At 35.4% G+C, this 15,672-nt stretch overlaps 1 protein-coding gene across 1 annotated transcript; it reads left to right on the top strand.

The window, feature by feature from the left end:
• The first annotated feature begins 11,159 nt into the window (after nucleotides 1-11,159).
• asip2b (agouti signaling protein, nonagouti homolog (mouse) 2b) lies at nucleotides 11,160-14,509 on the top strand. The gene is made up of 3 exons (XM_079453176.1): nucleotides 11,160-11,358; nucleotides 12,057-12,133; nucleotides 12,811-14,509. Exons 1-3 carry the CDS (start codon nucleotides 11,229-11,231, stop codon nucleotides 12,982-12,984), a joined length of 381 nt encoding a protein of 126 aa, XP_079309302.1. The 5' UTR covers nucleotides 11,160-11,228; the 3' UTR covers nucleotides 12,985-14,509.
• Nucleotides 14,510-15,672: the final 1,163 nt, after the last annotated feature.

Raw genomic sequence — 15,672 nt, 5'->3', positions numbered from 1 at the left:
AGTTCTGAATTGCAGTTTATAAGGAGTCACAGAGCATGCTGGTATGGCTCATCCACAGACGGGGGACTTACTAACATCCAGAACAACAAGGATCTAAGTAAATAAAAGAGAAAAAAATCTCAGAAATGCCACATGTGCAGCAGCATGTTTGTTATTGTTCTCAGTGCTCAATGTGAAAAAACAAACTATTCTGTGGTTGCAACTGTAACTCCAACCAACTGAAAATAGTTTGGTACACAAACTACTTTCAACAACAAGATGTTTTGTAAAATATTTTATTTGAGAATAAAATTCTTCAACTTAATTTCTATTTATCAGTAATAATATATTTTAGATAGTTTGGTGTGATTTAACATCTGCATTGCCCTCACGCTAGGCCTAAAGCAAGGTCTAATAATACTCTCCTTCCCCTAAGAATGTTTCTGAAGCTGTTCAGAAAGTTGTTTTGTTTGTGGCTATATATTATGTTACTTACACATTCTTGTTGACTGTTGACATTCTTGTTGACTGACATTTCTACAACAATATAATAGTTATATAATAGTATAATAGTTATATAATAGTTATATAGTTATATAATAGAAAACAAAATGCTTTCTTTAACAAATGCAGAAACAAAAAAGACTGCACAGTTGTATAAAAATCACAGAAATAGCAGCAAATCACTGTTACAAATCTCTCATCAATATAGCTGCCCACTTGGTGGAGCAGTAAAATAATGTTATCAGACTTGTGCGAAAAACTCTTTATCTACGACTACATCTTGTCTTGATCTGGCCATTTGTGACCCTGCACTACAAAACCTGTCATAAGTAGCAGAGGTATACTTTAATAGCCAAAAATACATTGTATGGGTCAAAATGATCTATTTGTCTTTTATGGCAAAAAATTATTAGAATATTGAGTATCATGTTCCATTAAACTGTTTTGTGAATTCCTAACGTAAATATATACATTCATGTCTTTATTTTTGAGAGTGGATGCAGCAAAATTGCAAACAAAAATGGCCGTAAACAAGCCTATAAACTTTGACTGCTGCTGCCCACACTTTGGGAATTACCCTCTCAAGTTTGGTATTTATGTAAAACCTAGAATTCATAGAAGCCTAGGGTTCATCTACTTTCCACAACGTCAATAAAGCGCTAATTCAATAGAGAGTGTTAAAACAAACCTGTTTCTTTTTAGCAACGACCTGCTACAGCTCCTCTGATGGACAACTTTAAAAGCGATTTTCACAATATTTTTTGCACACCAGATTTTCCAAAAGTAGTATATCGGCCAAATATTGTCCTATCCTAACAAACCACATAGCAATAGAAAGCCTATTTAGTTTTCAGATAATATATAAGTCTCAATAAAAAAAAGACCCATAAAGACTGGAATACATTACAAGACTTTTGCTCAGATTTTGCCCAGATTTTCAGTCTAGACTTCAGAAAGTCTGCGCTAGTCTGCAGATTTGATTGCGTTGTGTGTTGTGATGCCCTGTAGTGATGTCTTTTAAAGAAATCTGTTCAGATGTTCAAGTTATGTAGTGTATTCCAGGCTTTAGACTGGTTTTGAGGTCCAGCGTCATATTTAATTTAGTACAGCTGTTTGTGCATCAAAATAGATTACAAAATTGTTTGTATAGCTATAGGGAGCCCTATCACTGGCTTGTGCATGCCGTCCTCGAAAAAGAGGGCGCTTCCTATTATTATTATCAACATACTAAGATGCCTCATTGACCGCTTTGCTGCTGAGTCGTCATGGTTTCGTGTCCACACAAAATGTAGTCAGACCGCTTTGCTGCTGAGTCGTCATGGTTTCGTGTCCACACAAAATGTAGTCAACAGAGTCTATGGTATTAATAAATGTCTATGGTCTTCAAAATATTTTCATTTGTATTCTGCAGGACAAAAAATGTCATACAGGAATGGAAATGATAAGATGAACTGTTATAGTAAGGTAGTCATTTGTTTACTCACAGGGCAAAAGCAAGAAAATCAGTAATAGAAAATGTAACCTTGAAGCCACAGTGTTCTTTTTGGCAAAAACATAAAAGGTTTCTCTCTTGCAATTTTTTACAGTTCAATGTCAGTATACTACACAACAGTAGCCTACTCTTAATGAATGGCTCTTGTGTTGGAGATGCTGTGTTGTACCAGACAAATAATATTTTGTTTTGAAGGTTATTTTAAGTGAACCTGTACAAATTTACAAGAAATCTGTGCGTCATAAAAACACCCACAAATTCGTATCTCTCTGTGGAGAATTCATCCACATTGGTCACAACACATTGTCTAAACACAGAGTAAGCACAAAACATGCCATTTATTAGCAGCCAGCAAATGTGGTAATATTTCACATATGTGCCGGACTCGTAGTTGCAAAAATCTTTTCAAAAGCAACCTAGTTGGTTGTTGGGGTATGTCTGCACATTAAACCCCTGTATGTTCCTTTTTGGCATAATACAACTCTTTTTACCATATAAGCCTATAAGTTAATGACATGCATATTTCAGACGCCTTTATAGTTTCATGTATCCATCCACAGAGCCTTCCAATATCTTAACTCAACATGTGTCAAGATAAATTACATTTATCTTTAGTCATTTAGCAGACGCTTTATCCAAAGTATGCTGGCGCAGATCCAGTCCTGTGTGCAAACATCAGTGACTTGAATCTGATCCGGGCTTCAACCGGTAGCCAGTGGAGCGAGATCAAAAGGGGTGTCACATGAGCCGTTTTGGGATGTTGCATGAAAATGAGGCGTGCTGCTGCTTTTTGAACCAGCTGAAGTGGTTTGACAGCCTTTGCAGGAAGACCATCAGGGACTCTTGAATTACTATTTATACTAACTTGTATTGATATGGTAGCACTTAAATGCTCCTGGGAAGGAATGAAAGATTATATATTTTATGGTCTGACAGAGTTAAAGGGGGCCACATTATATTGTTCTCATGAAGCTTGTTTAAAAGTTTTATAGTCTGACTTTATGGTGCATTTACAACATATTGGAAGTTCTTCAACGATTTCTGCACAGTGAAAGCTCCTCAGGGTTATCTTAATCTTTGTTTTAGTAATATTTGACTTTCTGAATGTTCTGTTCTGCTCAGGTGCATTTATATTATATAAAGTAGAACTGCAGTAAAAAGGGCACAACATATTACATCCAAAAATAATAGAATAGGACTGTTATATAGCATTTGTTTACTTTTGTTCTATATTACAGTTTCCAAATGTGGTGATATCCATACATGCTCAGTAGCTGGAGACTCACAATTTTGTATTTCGCTGTCCATTTACTTTTAATGCTGACTAGAATAAATAATTAAGATGTTTAAGAGATCTCACTTGTGATTGTTCTTTCCTCTGAGAATTTCATTTCATTCCGGAACTACAGACCGCACTTTCCAGTTGGACACATTTAATGTCTGGTAAGGCACCAGAAGGTTATAAAATCTTTTCCCATCGCATATTAAGCCAGAAATCTAAATGTATTAAGCAATAAGAGGCTGTGCATTTCAGTGATTAAATCTTATCACTCCTTATACCAATGATAATATTACTTATTGCCATAGTAACAATTAGTAACATTCTTCAAAATGTATTCTTAAGTGTTCAATAGAACAAAGAAATAGAAAGTTATCGGTTATAAGCATTCTTCAAAATATCTTTCGCTGTGTTCATCAGAACAAAGACATTTATACACATTTGGAACAACTCCAAGGTGAGTAAATGCTAACAGAATTTACATTTTTGGGTGAAGTATCTCTTTATGTTATTAATAGACAGAACCAACTGTCAACTTATCAAGGGCTAATTTAATCTAAGAAACCATTCAGGTATTTGAGAGAGTTAAAATTGTCAAGCATTATCAGTAATAAATGATCTGTGAGAAAATCCTGGAAAGCTTAACATGTAATTTCTTCTAGTTTTGGATGTAACTCATGTTTTTATATAAAGTGCATGAAATAATACAGCCCAGTGCCTCTGAATACTCCCTTTTCCATTGCTTCCACGAACTGCAGATCCTCTTAAATTGGCAAACATTGCTCAGTAAGAATTGGAAACATCTTTGGATATATATCCACTAATACAGCACCAAATTAAATAAAAAGACATCAAGATTTATTGAGTGGAAAGGTTCAATGTGAACAGAAGCACAAATTCAATCTCTGTCTTGCACTAGAACACTCTATTCCTCTACAAATATTTTCCATTTTGTTTACTTTTCCAGGTTTTCAATTACAGGTTTTTCATCTCATTTATGACAATTGTTTTGGCAATGTGTGATATTTATAGCATAAGTCCAACTTCCAAGCTATTATGACAGTGTGAAAAGGCTAGTTGCTTAGTAACGTAATAAGAACAGACTTAACAATGTGTAAAAATGCTCTTTTTAAATCATGCACCTCCAAAGCCAAGAAACTGTCCATAAACATTTTCAATCTTGTTCTCGAGCATTTGCTGTTCTTGCGAGGTGCATTAGGCCAATACAAACCTTAAGCCAATGATAGGGAAATTAATATTCACCACGACTATAACTTTTCAGACGTACTTAATTGTTAGCATGACAGCTAATATGTTTGTGCACGACTGTGTCAAATCAAACCATGGAAGGATTTATTGCTAACTTGATGTGTGTGAAGATTTACATGGTGTTTTTAACACACACCAGACAAATCAGAACGAATGTTTGGATCCAACTTTCAGAGGTCTGCTATTTGGTTTCAACTTTTTGGATGCACAAGGACAAGCATGAAAAACGAATTAAATGACCATCAATCTACGGTGCTTGAACTATGTCATGACAAATATAAAACACATTCTAGTGAGCTCTTTACGGCTGGACTGTCGTGCTCTATTAAAACAACACACAAGACATCAGCTAAATCCTTTCAACCAAAAGCTGTCATCAAACATCTCAAGTTAAATGATTATATAATGTGTGTGTTTGAGAAAGTGCGTATGAATGGAATGCAGCCCGTTCTGTTGGCAGTGTGGGTCATTGCGGTAGGTATTTAATATCGTTTCGTGCCTAAGGGAGGGAAGAGCCTTATGCATTGAAAATTCTCTCCCCTCTCATCCTCTATATTAGGAAAATTAGACCTTTCCTATCTGAGCATGCTACGCAAGTCCTTGTCCAGAATCTTGTTTTGTCCAGATTGGACTATTGCAATGCGCTACTAGCTGGACTTTTTTTCTCTCTTTCTATAAAAAAAAGTATCAAAAAAACTTAGCTCTGTATACTGTGGTAGGCTATATGAGACCAGTTTTATTGCACTTATGCTTTGTGTTATATGTTTTTCCCATTGCTTCCATTGTTTACCTCATTTGTAAATTGCTTTGGATTAAAGTGTCTGCTAAATTACTAATTGAAATGTAAATATAGGGCCGGAATAGTAAAGGGTTACGGGCAAATGGTCATACTGCACTTCACAAATTACCGCAGGAGTTTGTTGTCTTTGATATGTTGTGAATTTGATATGAAGGAGAAATTTAGGAGAATGTTAGGAAATGTTCTTTTCTCTACAGTGAACGTGAATGGGGACTGTCAGTCTCCATCGAAAACACAAAACACTATGAAAGCTAAATTGTGTTATGACATGTTATAAGATTACATTGTCTGAAGATAGAAAATATTTAAATGCATTTTTGTTATTAACTAAATCAAAATCATGCATGACAGCCATCATCACCATTTACTTTCAATGTAAAAAATCCTCTTTGGTCCAATAAATAACACAATCTCACAGGAATTCGTAAAGAAATTTAAGACACATTCGTGTCTTATTATGTTTTTTTACACGATTGGTTTAGGGAGGCTTCAGAGGAGGGACTTCAGTATTGTTCTTTCTTATAATCGTACACTGTAAAACTTTGCTGTAGTTTTGCAACAGGTTTGCCAGTAATTAACTGTAGACTTAATACTTCCTATTAGTACTGATTTCAATTTGAGTTAAACTTTACTTTATTCAAAATGTTAAAATAATTCAAATGAGCTTTAGCACAGCAACACTGCAGAAAATGACATTCTTAAGCAAGTATCTTGTTAAAGCTTTTAAACCTCTTAAATTACGACATTAACATAACAAGAAAAGTGACTTAAGACATTACATTTATGTATTTGGCAGACACTTGTATCCAAAGCTACTAACATTGGATTGTTTCATAGGTTTGTATCTGATGTGCAATCCCCTGGGATCGAACCCATGACATTGGGGTTGTTAGCAACATGCTCTAACCACTTCAGGAAAGCCTTGGTAAAGATAGTCTTGTTTTATGAAATAAAATATATTAGAACTAGGTAAGTTTATGTAAAACCTAAATAGTAAATAAAATCTAGTAAGTTGTTGGCAAACTTGCTGCAAAATTACAGCAAAGCTTTACAGTTTAGGTTTCTGTACGGTTTAGATTGTGTGAATTTATGATTTGACACCTAGTAAAATAGTAAATGCATTTTTTTTTTTTTTTTTTTGGGTGAACTATTTAATGGAAAACGGTGCACTTTATTTCTTTGAGTTGACCTACTCCATTCCAAGAGCACCCTTAATTCGGTTTATTCATGGGAAACTAATAGGATAGAGGGGAATTTGATCTCTTGTTTTTCTCTGTTTTGATCTGTATGATGCATACTTTATATGATTTGACCATGTTTCAAAAGCTGCAGTCTACATAACATATGAAAGTTTTCGCTGGGGCCGAGCAGCCATTACAATTCAAGGGAAAATGTCCTCTTTGCATTTAAAACTGCTCTTTCTTTCACTTTAAAATTGTTTGCGAGAGTGGATGAGATGATATTATTAAAATATAGAAAAGGACAGTCTGGTGACTGTGTATAAATAACTTATTGAGCCTGTGCTTGGTTTTCATTTTCTGGTTCAACATCCTGGTTCAACTCTCTTTCTGTTAAATGCAAAAACAGATTGTAAACTTGGCCAGCAGAGATATTGATGTCTCTGTCTGATCTTTACACTGTTGCAGTAAATATAGAAGTAGAGACAGATTCTTCACTTGAATAGTTCACTTACTTCCATCTTTTAGACGATGTAATGTACTGTATAAAAGGACATTTGCAATTTGTATTTTAGGCTTTAAAGATGAATTTTGTTGAGCTTTATTTTAAATGTGTTTATTTTTTATTTTTGTGTTGTATGTTGAGCCATGACAAATTTCCAAAGTTTCCCTGTAGGGAAAATAGAGGGCTGGTCATGTGACATGGTAGCCTCAAAAGGTTGTCTGATTTATTTAAAAAAAAATGAACAAATGAAAGTTACCTAAATATTTTGTGCACATTTAAATACACAAAAATGCAGGATTTGTGGGTGTTAGTGATTTTCCAAAAATGTATTCAGGAACAACATTGATCTATACAGTGGCGTTATGCTGCATACAGCTGAGATTGTTTACAGTATAAGTGAAGGGTTATGCATTTTTGAAACATAAGGTAGCCATTAAAGCCTTGTCAGCTAATGGAAACAAATAAGTTTTACCGAGAATGAAGATAAAATCCCCTTTAGAGTAGAAAATACAAAAATAGCACAGCTCTGGAAGATGTGACCTGTGCAACATTTAATTATTGTGTAGTTACATGACACGAGTAAAAATATGATCAGAGTGATGCACGTTTTCAGGAGTAAGAGATTTGGAATTATTCCCTTTTTGCCTCTGCGATGAGAAGCCACAAAAGACAAAATACATGTTTATATGTAGCAGGATATTCAAATAAATTACGACCAGAACCTGCATGAATTTGTCCGGGGAAAAGCAGATTATTAGGATGACAAAGGAACTATTATTAATGGAGTCAGTTGATGTCCAGTCCTGGAAAGCTCAGAAAACTCCCTTAAAATCTGGCATGGACATAATGCCAGATGTGCTCAACGTGCATTGAGTATTGCACTTCAGTATTACGTTTGCACTAGACTATTGAACCTTTTTGTAACGTTTATTCTCTCTCTCTCTTTTTATTTATTCGCTTCTTGTCATTTACCTTGTCTATTTCTTACTCTCCCTTTTTTACCATGTGTTTTGATATCCCTACTGTTACTTCCACTCATAAATCATCTGGACCCCACCAAAGGCAACGCAATCCTAATTATCTATGCACTCTTTCAGCATCCACAACTGTCTCAACTATTTTTCCTATTGGCTTATGGAACTGCCAAACTGCGGTAAACACAGCAGATTTCATTACAAGCTTTGATAAACATTCTGGTCTCTCTCTTCAAGCACTTACTGAAACCTGGATCAAACCTGAGGACACTGCCAAACTGGCAGTCCTCTCCTATAATTACACTTTCTACCACAGCCCACGCATATCAGGGAGAGGTGGAGGAACCGGTCTACTAATCCCTAATGATTGGGAATTTAAGAAGCTATCACCTGCATGTGACAAAAGCTCCTTCGAGTCTCAATCTATCACCCACCCTGTTAAAATTCCGGTTGTTGTCATTTATCGTCCCCAGGTCAGCTTAGATATTTCCTGGAGGAGTTGGATGTACTTCTCTCATACTTCCTAGATGATGTTATTTCAACAGCCACCTTGAAAAACCACAGGCTGCCGACTTCAACAACCTGAATGCGTCGTTTGACCTCAAGCGAGCTCCCACTTTAGCAACCTACAAGTCTGGTAATCAGCTGGATCTTATCTACACATGCCTCCACTCATCAGGCCCAGATTCATTAGGTTGAGATCACTCTGGATCTCAACCTAAATTCACCAGACGCAACACACCTTCCCCACTGGTCGCATTACATTTACATTTAGTCATATAGCAGACGCTTTTATCCAAAGCGACTTACAAATGAGGTAATGTAAGCAATATGAACAACATAAGGACAACAAAAACCATAAGTGCATTAAAACTGGTCTCATATATACAGACCTAAGGTTTTTTTTTTCAAAAGAGTAGAAGAGAGATGGAAGTCAGATCTGATAGGTCGGGTGCTGAAGGAAGAGATGTGTTTTCAGCCTATTCTAAAAGATAGCTACAGAATCTGATGTTGTAGCAGCGGGCAGATCATTCCACAAATGTGGAACCAATCCAGAGAAGGTACATGAGAGCGATTTTTTACCTTTTTGTGATGGCATCACAAGATGTCGTTCGTGTGCTGAGCGTAGGGATCTGGCGGGTACATAAGTCTTCATTAGCGAATGAAGATAAGGGGTGCCGAACCAGTGATGGTCTTTAGGCCAGGAGCAGAGCCTTGATTTGATGCGTGTGACTTTAGAGAGCCAGTTTAATTTAATGAGGAGTGATGTGTGCTCTCTTCGGCTCATTGAAGACCACTCTTGCCAATGTATTCTGGATCATCTGTAGAGGTTTTTTTGTGCAATCAGTAAGTCCAGCTAGTAGTGCATTGCATAGTCCAGTCTGGACAGAACAAGAGCCTGGAATATGACTTGCGTAACATGCTTGGATACGAAAGGTCTAATTTTCAGAATCAGATCCAAGCGCTCTGCTATCGAACAATTCCTGGTGTTCTATAAAAAGTATAATAAAACCGTTTGAATAAAACGAAAGGAATATGGTGCTGGGTCAGGAGTGCTATGAGCACTATAATACACTAGCAAACATTACGGACAACCACTAAAGTAGTGAAGCACGTTTTACATTATTTATCATGGGCATAGTGTCTGAACTTTTGATCACCCTGTAGGCTACCTATGTTTTGCCATCGCGGGAGACGGCTCGCATGAGCAGCGGACCGGGGATAACTCGGGTGCTCCAGACGTTGAGCTCCACCATCTCAAAAAAAACTTTGCAAAACCTGATCATCCGTTCTATCCCACCCAGCTTCAGTGGAAATGAGAAATGACCCTTTGTGCAAAGGAGTTGCATATGGCCAATTTACATTTACATTTACATTTATTCATTTGGCACATCAATTTCACAATGTGCATTTGATTAGACATAATGCAGAACCTTTAACATGGTATTTTAAAGATAATTTTCTTTCTTTGGTATAACTATGAATTGCTCTTATTATGTGAGGGAGGCGTCTGACTTCAAAAGTAAATAATTTATGTAAAGATTCAGTTCAGTTAAATAACGCTTATATTAGGCTATTAAAACTCAGATAACAGTGGATTTACTAAACTTTCTACGGTTTTTATTAAGTTGGCACAAATACAATTGTATTTGTATTATATCATTGCATTAATCTATACTAACAGACATATCATTTGATTTCAAATATGTTTATGTTTATTTAAGGGTTGCTGTAAACTATAGAATTATTGTTCATTCTTGGTTCATGTTAACTCCAACATATTAGTAAAAACTAAAGATCATATTAAATTACATTAAATTACATTAATTTTCTTACACTATTAAACATAAAGATAACAACAAAAACATATCTCAATTGTTTCTCATGACAGCAATGACATTAGGAGAAGGTGAAACTGGAATATCCCGCTTCTCAGATTTTTCTCCTGAGGAAAGTAGCCTAATGATCTCCCAGTGTTCGAGTTAAAAAAATATTTGAAAAGTCTCAAAATACCATCATGGTTTGGTAAGATACTAAATAGCTATTCATTACATCGTATTGTGAAATAACCACATCTCTGTTGCACCTGTGTCTTTGTGTATTTCAAATAGAACATTATATTCCAAGAAGATCAAATAAAACACTCCAAAAACAGACAAAACATATAAAGCCTAAATGCAGAAAAATCCAGGGAGGCATGATGTGATTCCACACCTGGAAGATTATTCACAGGACAGTGACCCAAAGGATTTCAGAAGTCCTGCTCAAGACTGCAGTCCGAGAGAGCGTCTGTGAAGCGACTTCCAAAAAACTGCTCTCAACTTATCTTCACAAATTTAACTTGGTTGAGCAATTTTGCCAAGAATGAGAAGGGACAATGAGAAAAATAATAACTAAAAATTATATAATTTAACACTGTCGAAATAGATTGTCAAACTAATTGTATTATTGTAATGTAGGCTAAACTATATTATATGTTATATTATTTCACATATAATATTTTGTTAAACCAGCCTTTAACATTTGACAAGCAGATCCCAAGTATACCTTCTTCAATAAAGTTCCCAACAATTACATATGTTTTAGTTTCATCTTATTGAACTGAACGAGGAGTGCTTGTTAAAGTGGGCGTGGATGAGTTTGCTGAATTTATAAACGGTGAGAATGGGCTTTAATATACAGAGATCTCAGAGAGCTCTAAGGCAGCCTTACGATCTAACACATTTTCATCGACTAACAACAACGACAATGAGGGGATTTTTGATCATTTGTTTGTTCTTTACAGCAGTTCAGTCTATCATAGGCGAAGCCAACAGGATTGATGTCCGTAAAAAAGATGAAAACGACGCGGCGACCCACAGCTCTGCAATAACAACAGGTAACATAAGAGAAGATATAGCCTTTCTAAAACATTTAAATGTGACGTATGATTTATATTTTGTATAAGAATTAACGATTGGTTCATTAGTGAGCGGATTGATTTATATTTTCTTAGGTAGGCTATTAGTTCTGCAGTTAAACAAGAATATTATTTTAATAATTTAATGTAGGCCTATTTATACACTGTATTTATACACTCTATCGTATTATATCGTTTTAAGACTATTCTGTCTTGCATTTATACAATTGTATGTGTGTCTGACAAAACACCTGTTTGATCACATACCAATGTATCCGATGACGTTTCATATTTTACTATTGATCTGATGATGACATGTCATCTGATGGACGCTTTTGTTTTTACGCGTCACATAACGCACTAGCATGCTGTAAATTTGGTCATTATTTCGACATAAAGAGTCTTTTCTTCTCGAGGGTTTTGAACTGTCAACGTCATAATACGCTTAGTAAGAAAATCGATTCTGCTCACAATGCAATGCCACACAGCAGCTGCTTTATTTTTTATGTGGCACATTCGCACCACTTAAATCCTGCTGGGTTTTTTTTGTCTGCGGTCTTTTTCAAAGGCATGATAAAATGTGAATCTCTCCCTAGTCTGTCTATAAATTGGAGAAATACAAACGTGCAATTGTTTTATGTGTTTATTCAAAGTAACTGGGTGTCTGTGTCCAACAGGAGTGTGGAATCAGGAGAAACCAAAGAGTCTCTTTGCCAGAACGCGCTATTTGTCTCAGCAGAGACATCATGTGGTGGTATGTCCCACTCATCACATGTCATCTAGGCTGTAACTTCCATCATAAGGAATATTGACCCTGCATTTAGCCATGCGTTTTGTGTATATTTGTATTACCTAAAGTGGTAGTTCACCCCAAAATGAAAAATCTGTCATTACCCCCTTGGTATTTCAAACCAAAGCAAAAAATAAGATATTTTGAAAAATATTGGCAGCAGAAAACCGTTGGTCCCCATTGACTTGCATTGGTTTTGTTTCCATACCGTATGGACTCACAATAGAAGTGAATGGTAACACCATTGTTTAGTTACCAACATTCTTCAAAATATCTTATTTTGTGTCTGCGAAAGAAAGTAAATAGTACAGGTTTGAAATGACAAGAGGGTAAATGATGTACTTAAATTTAAATTTTTTAGAGAAATATCCCAAAAATAAATAAAAAGCTTTTTACTACAGCTAAGCCATGGTTTTTTGTAAGGGGAACCATGCAAAATGTTTTTTACAAAAGTTTTTTTTAGAGGTATTAACATTATTCCTATAGACTGTATGCTTCTAAGGCAATTCAATATTTGCAAGAGCCACAATATATCATTCATTCTAAGCAGCAGATCCTTTTTTCTTTAAAATACTTCATTACAAATATTAGTTGTTCTTTACTCTAAACCTTTTCTCGTGGTAAAAATATGTGTCCTCCAGAGACCTAAGCCCAGACCTGAGGCACAGACTCCAGCCCGACGCTGTGGAGGTCTGATGGACAGCTGCTCTTCTCTCACTCCCTGCTGTGACCCATGTGCCTCCTGCCACTGCAGGCTTTTCAACACCGTCTGCCACTGCTGGAGACTGGGACACCTCTGCCCCAAGAAGACCTAGCACGACCATCGACATCAAATAAACAGTTATATAGTATGTAAATGTCAGTGATTTTTGGCTGGGATTGCCATTTCTGATGTTTGATGGTTTATGCCTAATCACCAAAATTTACCTACTTTTTACCAGTGAACCTCGTGGTTGTATTTTATTTTCACAGCCAGTCGATATGTTTCTACCAAAGGACATTTGAGGTCTTTTTCCATCTTAGATTTTTTACTATATGATTATATAATGTGTTGAAATGTATTAGTCGCCTTTACCATTGTATTGTAATGCTGTGATGTCTGATTCACAGATCTGTGGGCCATTTTTGGCGTGGCAGCCACCAGCTGAGAAAATTCTGCTATATGTTACAAATGCTGCTGCATTAACCCCAATAATATGTGTAGTGTACTGCTTTTCAGAGCACCACAGTCACATTGACATTTATATAAGGAGTCATTTTGTGTATTGGTTTCTGTAAAATGTATCTGTAAATATGCCAGTTGTAAATGTTATTACAGTGAACTTCTATAGGATCAGTCCTGGCAAAGGCTCTTTTTTATTATTTTTCACATTCTCTGTAATTTTTTCTCTGTATTTTTCTCATGCCAGGGGCATGTAATATAATCGTACCTTCTCTCAACTAATCTCTACAATAGTAATTTGTATGAAAACGGTTGTTTAAGGTGTGGTCAATGTGAATGGTCTTGTTGACAGACTGTGAATTTACAATTATAACTTATATTCTGATGCTCTGACCTCTACTGCATGACTGGAGATGTTTTCTTTCACAAAAATATCACAGTTATACCTGTGAATGTAAAATACAAGCTATAGCCCTCGTCATATTTCTATCCATTGTCAGGTTATATTGACCGAATGTTATTAGAAAATTTTCTTTTCTTTTAAATAAAAATACACCAGTGATTTATGGAGAAGTCACGCTCTTTAATATACACTCTGACATCAACTATTATGTAAGAACCTGCAGAATGTGTCAGATCAGTGGTAAATATTGAGAAACCAAAATTACTGCATAATTTTTATTGGAGAATCTGGAATATTATAATATTATAGGAATACTTTAAAAAATATTATTTTTATTTCTGATGCTTATCAGATTCTTTGTCGGCTTGGAATTATAAGGTTCTATCTGAATTCTGAGCAGTTTTGAGATATTGAATTTTGAAGTCTTTGCATTCCATTCGACTGTAGATAAAAACGTATTCCTTTCTAAGAATGTACACAACTTGAAGAAAAAAACGTTACATCAAATTTAAATAAGAATAAGGCAAACGACTTCTCAGACTTATTAGAGTCCAGAAATATAACATAAGCACTGAGAAGATTCTCATTTAGGGAGAAAATATATCATCTCTAAATAAAATGTTTTGGGGAGATCTGTCACACGTTATTACTACTTACAGAAGTATATCAATAACAATTTGAGCTAGACTGTAAGTTTCCCTGCTGTTGATTCTGTCGAGATGTTAATTTGTAAAAGTATGAATTTTCTTGTATTCTGTAACTCTATAAAGACTACAAAATAGTTGGTGTGTGTGTGACATGCTTGTTTAATTAAGCCAATGCAGATTTTTGTAATATACTAAAAAGATGTTGAAAAAATATTATGGGATACAAGCAGCAGTTTAAGATAAGCATCGGTTTTGTTCTTTTGAAAGTGTTGGAAGGATTTAAAGAGCTGCAATGGAAAAATATTATCAGAGAGCAATTTTCTACAACGTTGATTGAAAGAGACACTTCGCTTTGTGGTCAACCAGTGAGTCATGACCTTTTTGTGAACTTTTTTAGATACATTTTTTGATTATTTACAACTGCCATCCCTGAACCTTACATTGCAAAAGAAATGCATTGACAAAAAAAATCTCAATTATTGTATGATCACAGGACTAATACACAAATTCCTCATAAATAACCCTCCTCATAAATGACTCATACTGTATACCTTTTGTGCAGATCTCGGTCGGAATCATAGGGATTTGGCAGACATCTTATTTTAAATGGCCCTGTCATTAGCACCCGGTGTAAAAATAGAACAGGACATTTTCAGCCATTCTTCAAGTCCATGAGCCGTAGCCAGGATCCAAGTTAAAGCAGAACATAAAACACAAGCCAAACGCCTCCCACATGTCTCACTTACACAGAACTCAGAAGATTGTTTTATATCTGGTGATCTACAGCACAAAACTTTTATTAGCAACACACGTCTATGCAGAATATACATGGAATACACATTAAAAATTATATTTTTTGTTTATCACTTTAAAAAGTGATATTATTTAATTTGTAAATATATGTAAAAATATGCCAGGTTAAGATGAAAACTAGAACAGGAGGTGTAATCCCAAATCAATAAGGTGTTTTCCACTTTAAGTGTCCACCAATAATTGGATACATAATAAAACAATAAAATGATAACAGGCTTTGTACATATCCTGTGTAATATGTGAATCGGGTCATCTTATATCCCATCAATAGAATCAGCATCAGTGCAGTAACCCCAAAAACTGCTCACACTGCAGACAAAACATGATTTCACAAAACTAATTAATTCCGCTGTTATGTAACATGTTATTCGTTATCTTTTATAGCCATATAGCACCATGTAATATGTTAGATTTGTGCATACTGACCGCATTGAACAGGCAACTCCAGGGGAACATAGTTTCTTTGACACAGATAGAT

This window comes from Barbatula barbatula, assembly GCF_947034865.1.
Source record: "Barbatula barbatula genome assembly, chromosome: 3".
NCBI lineage: Eukaryota > Metazoa > Chordata > Actinopteri > Cypriniformes > Nemacheilidae > Barbatula > Barbatula barbatula.
Note: the sequence above shows the minus strand (reverse complement) of the source record. Positions and strands in the feature narration are given on the sequence as shown.

Bases quoted from the DNA above. Each gene is read 5' to 3' on its own strand.
- asip2b (XM_079453176.1), top strand. From the start codon at position 11,229: ATGAGGGGATTTTTGATCATTTGTTTGTTCTTTACAGCAGTTCAGTCT. The intron at 11,359-12,056 runs GTAACATAAGAG...TGTGTCCAACAG, and splicing joins CAGCTCTGCAATAACAACAG to GAGTGTGGAATCAGGAGAAA. The intron at 12,134-12,810 runs GTATGTCCCACT...TGTGTCCTCCAG, and splicing joins AGCAGAGACATCATGTGGTG to AGACCTAAGCCCAGACCTGA.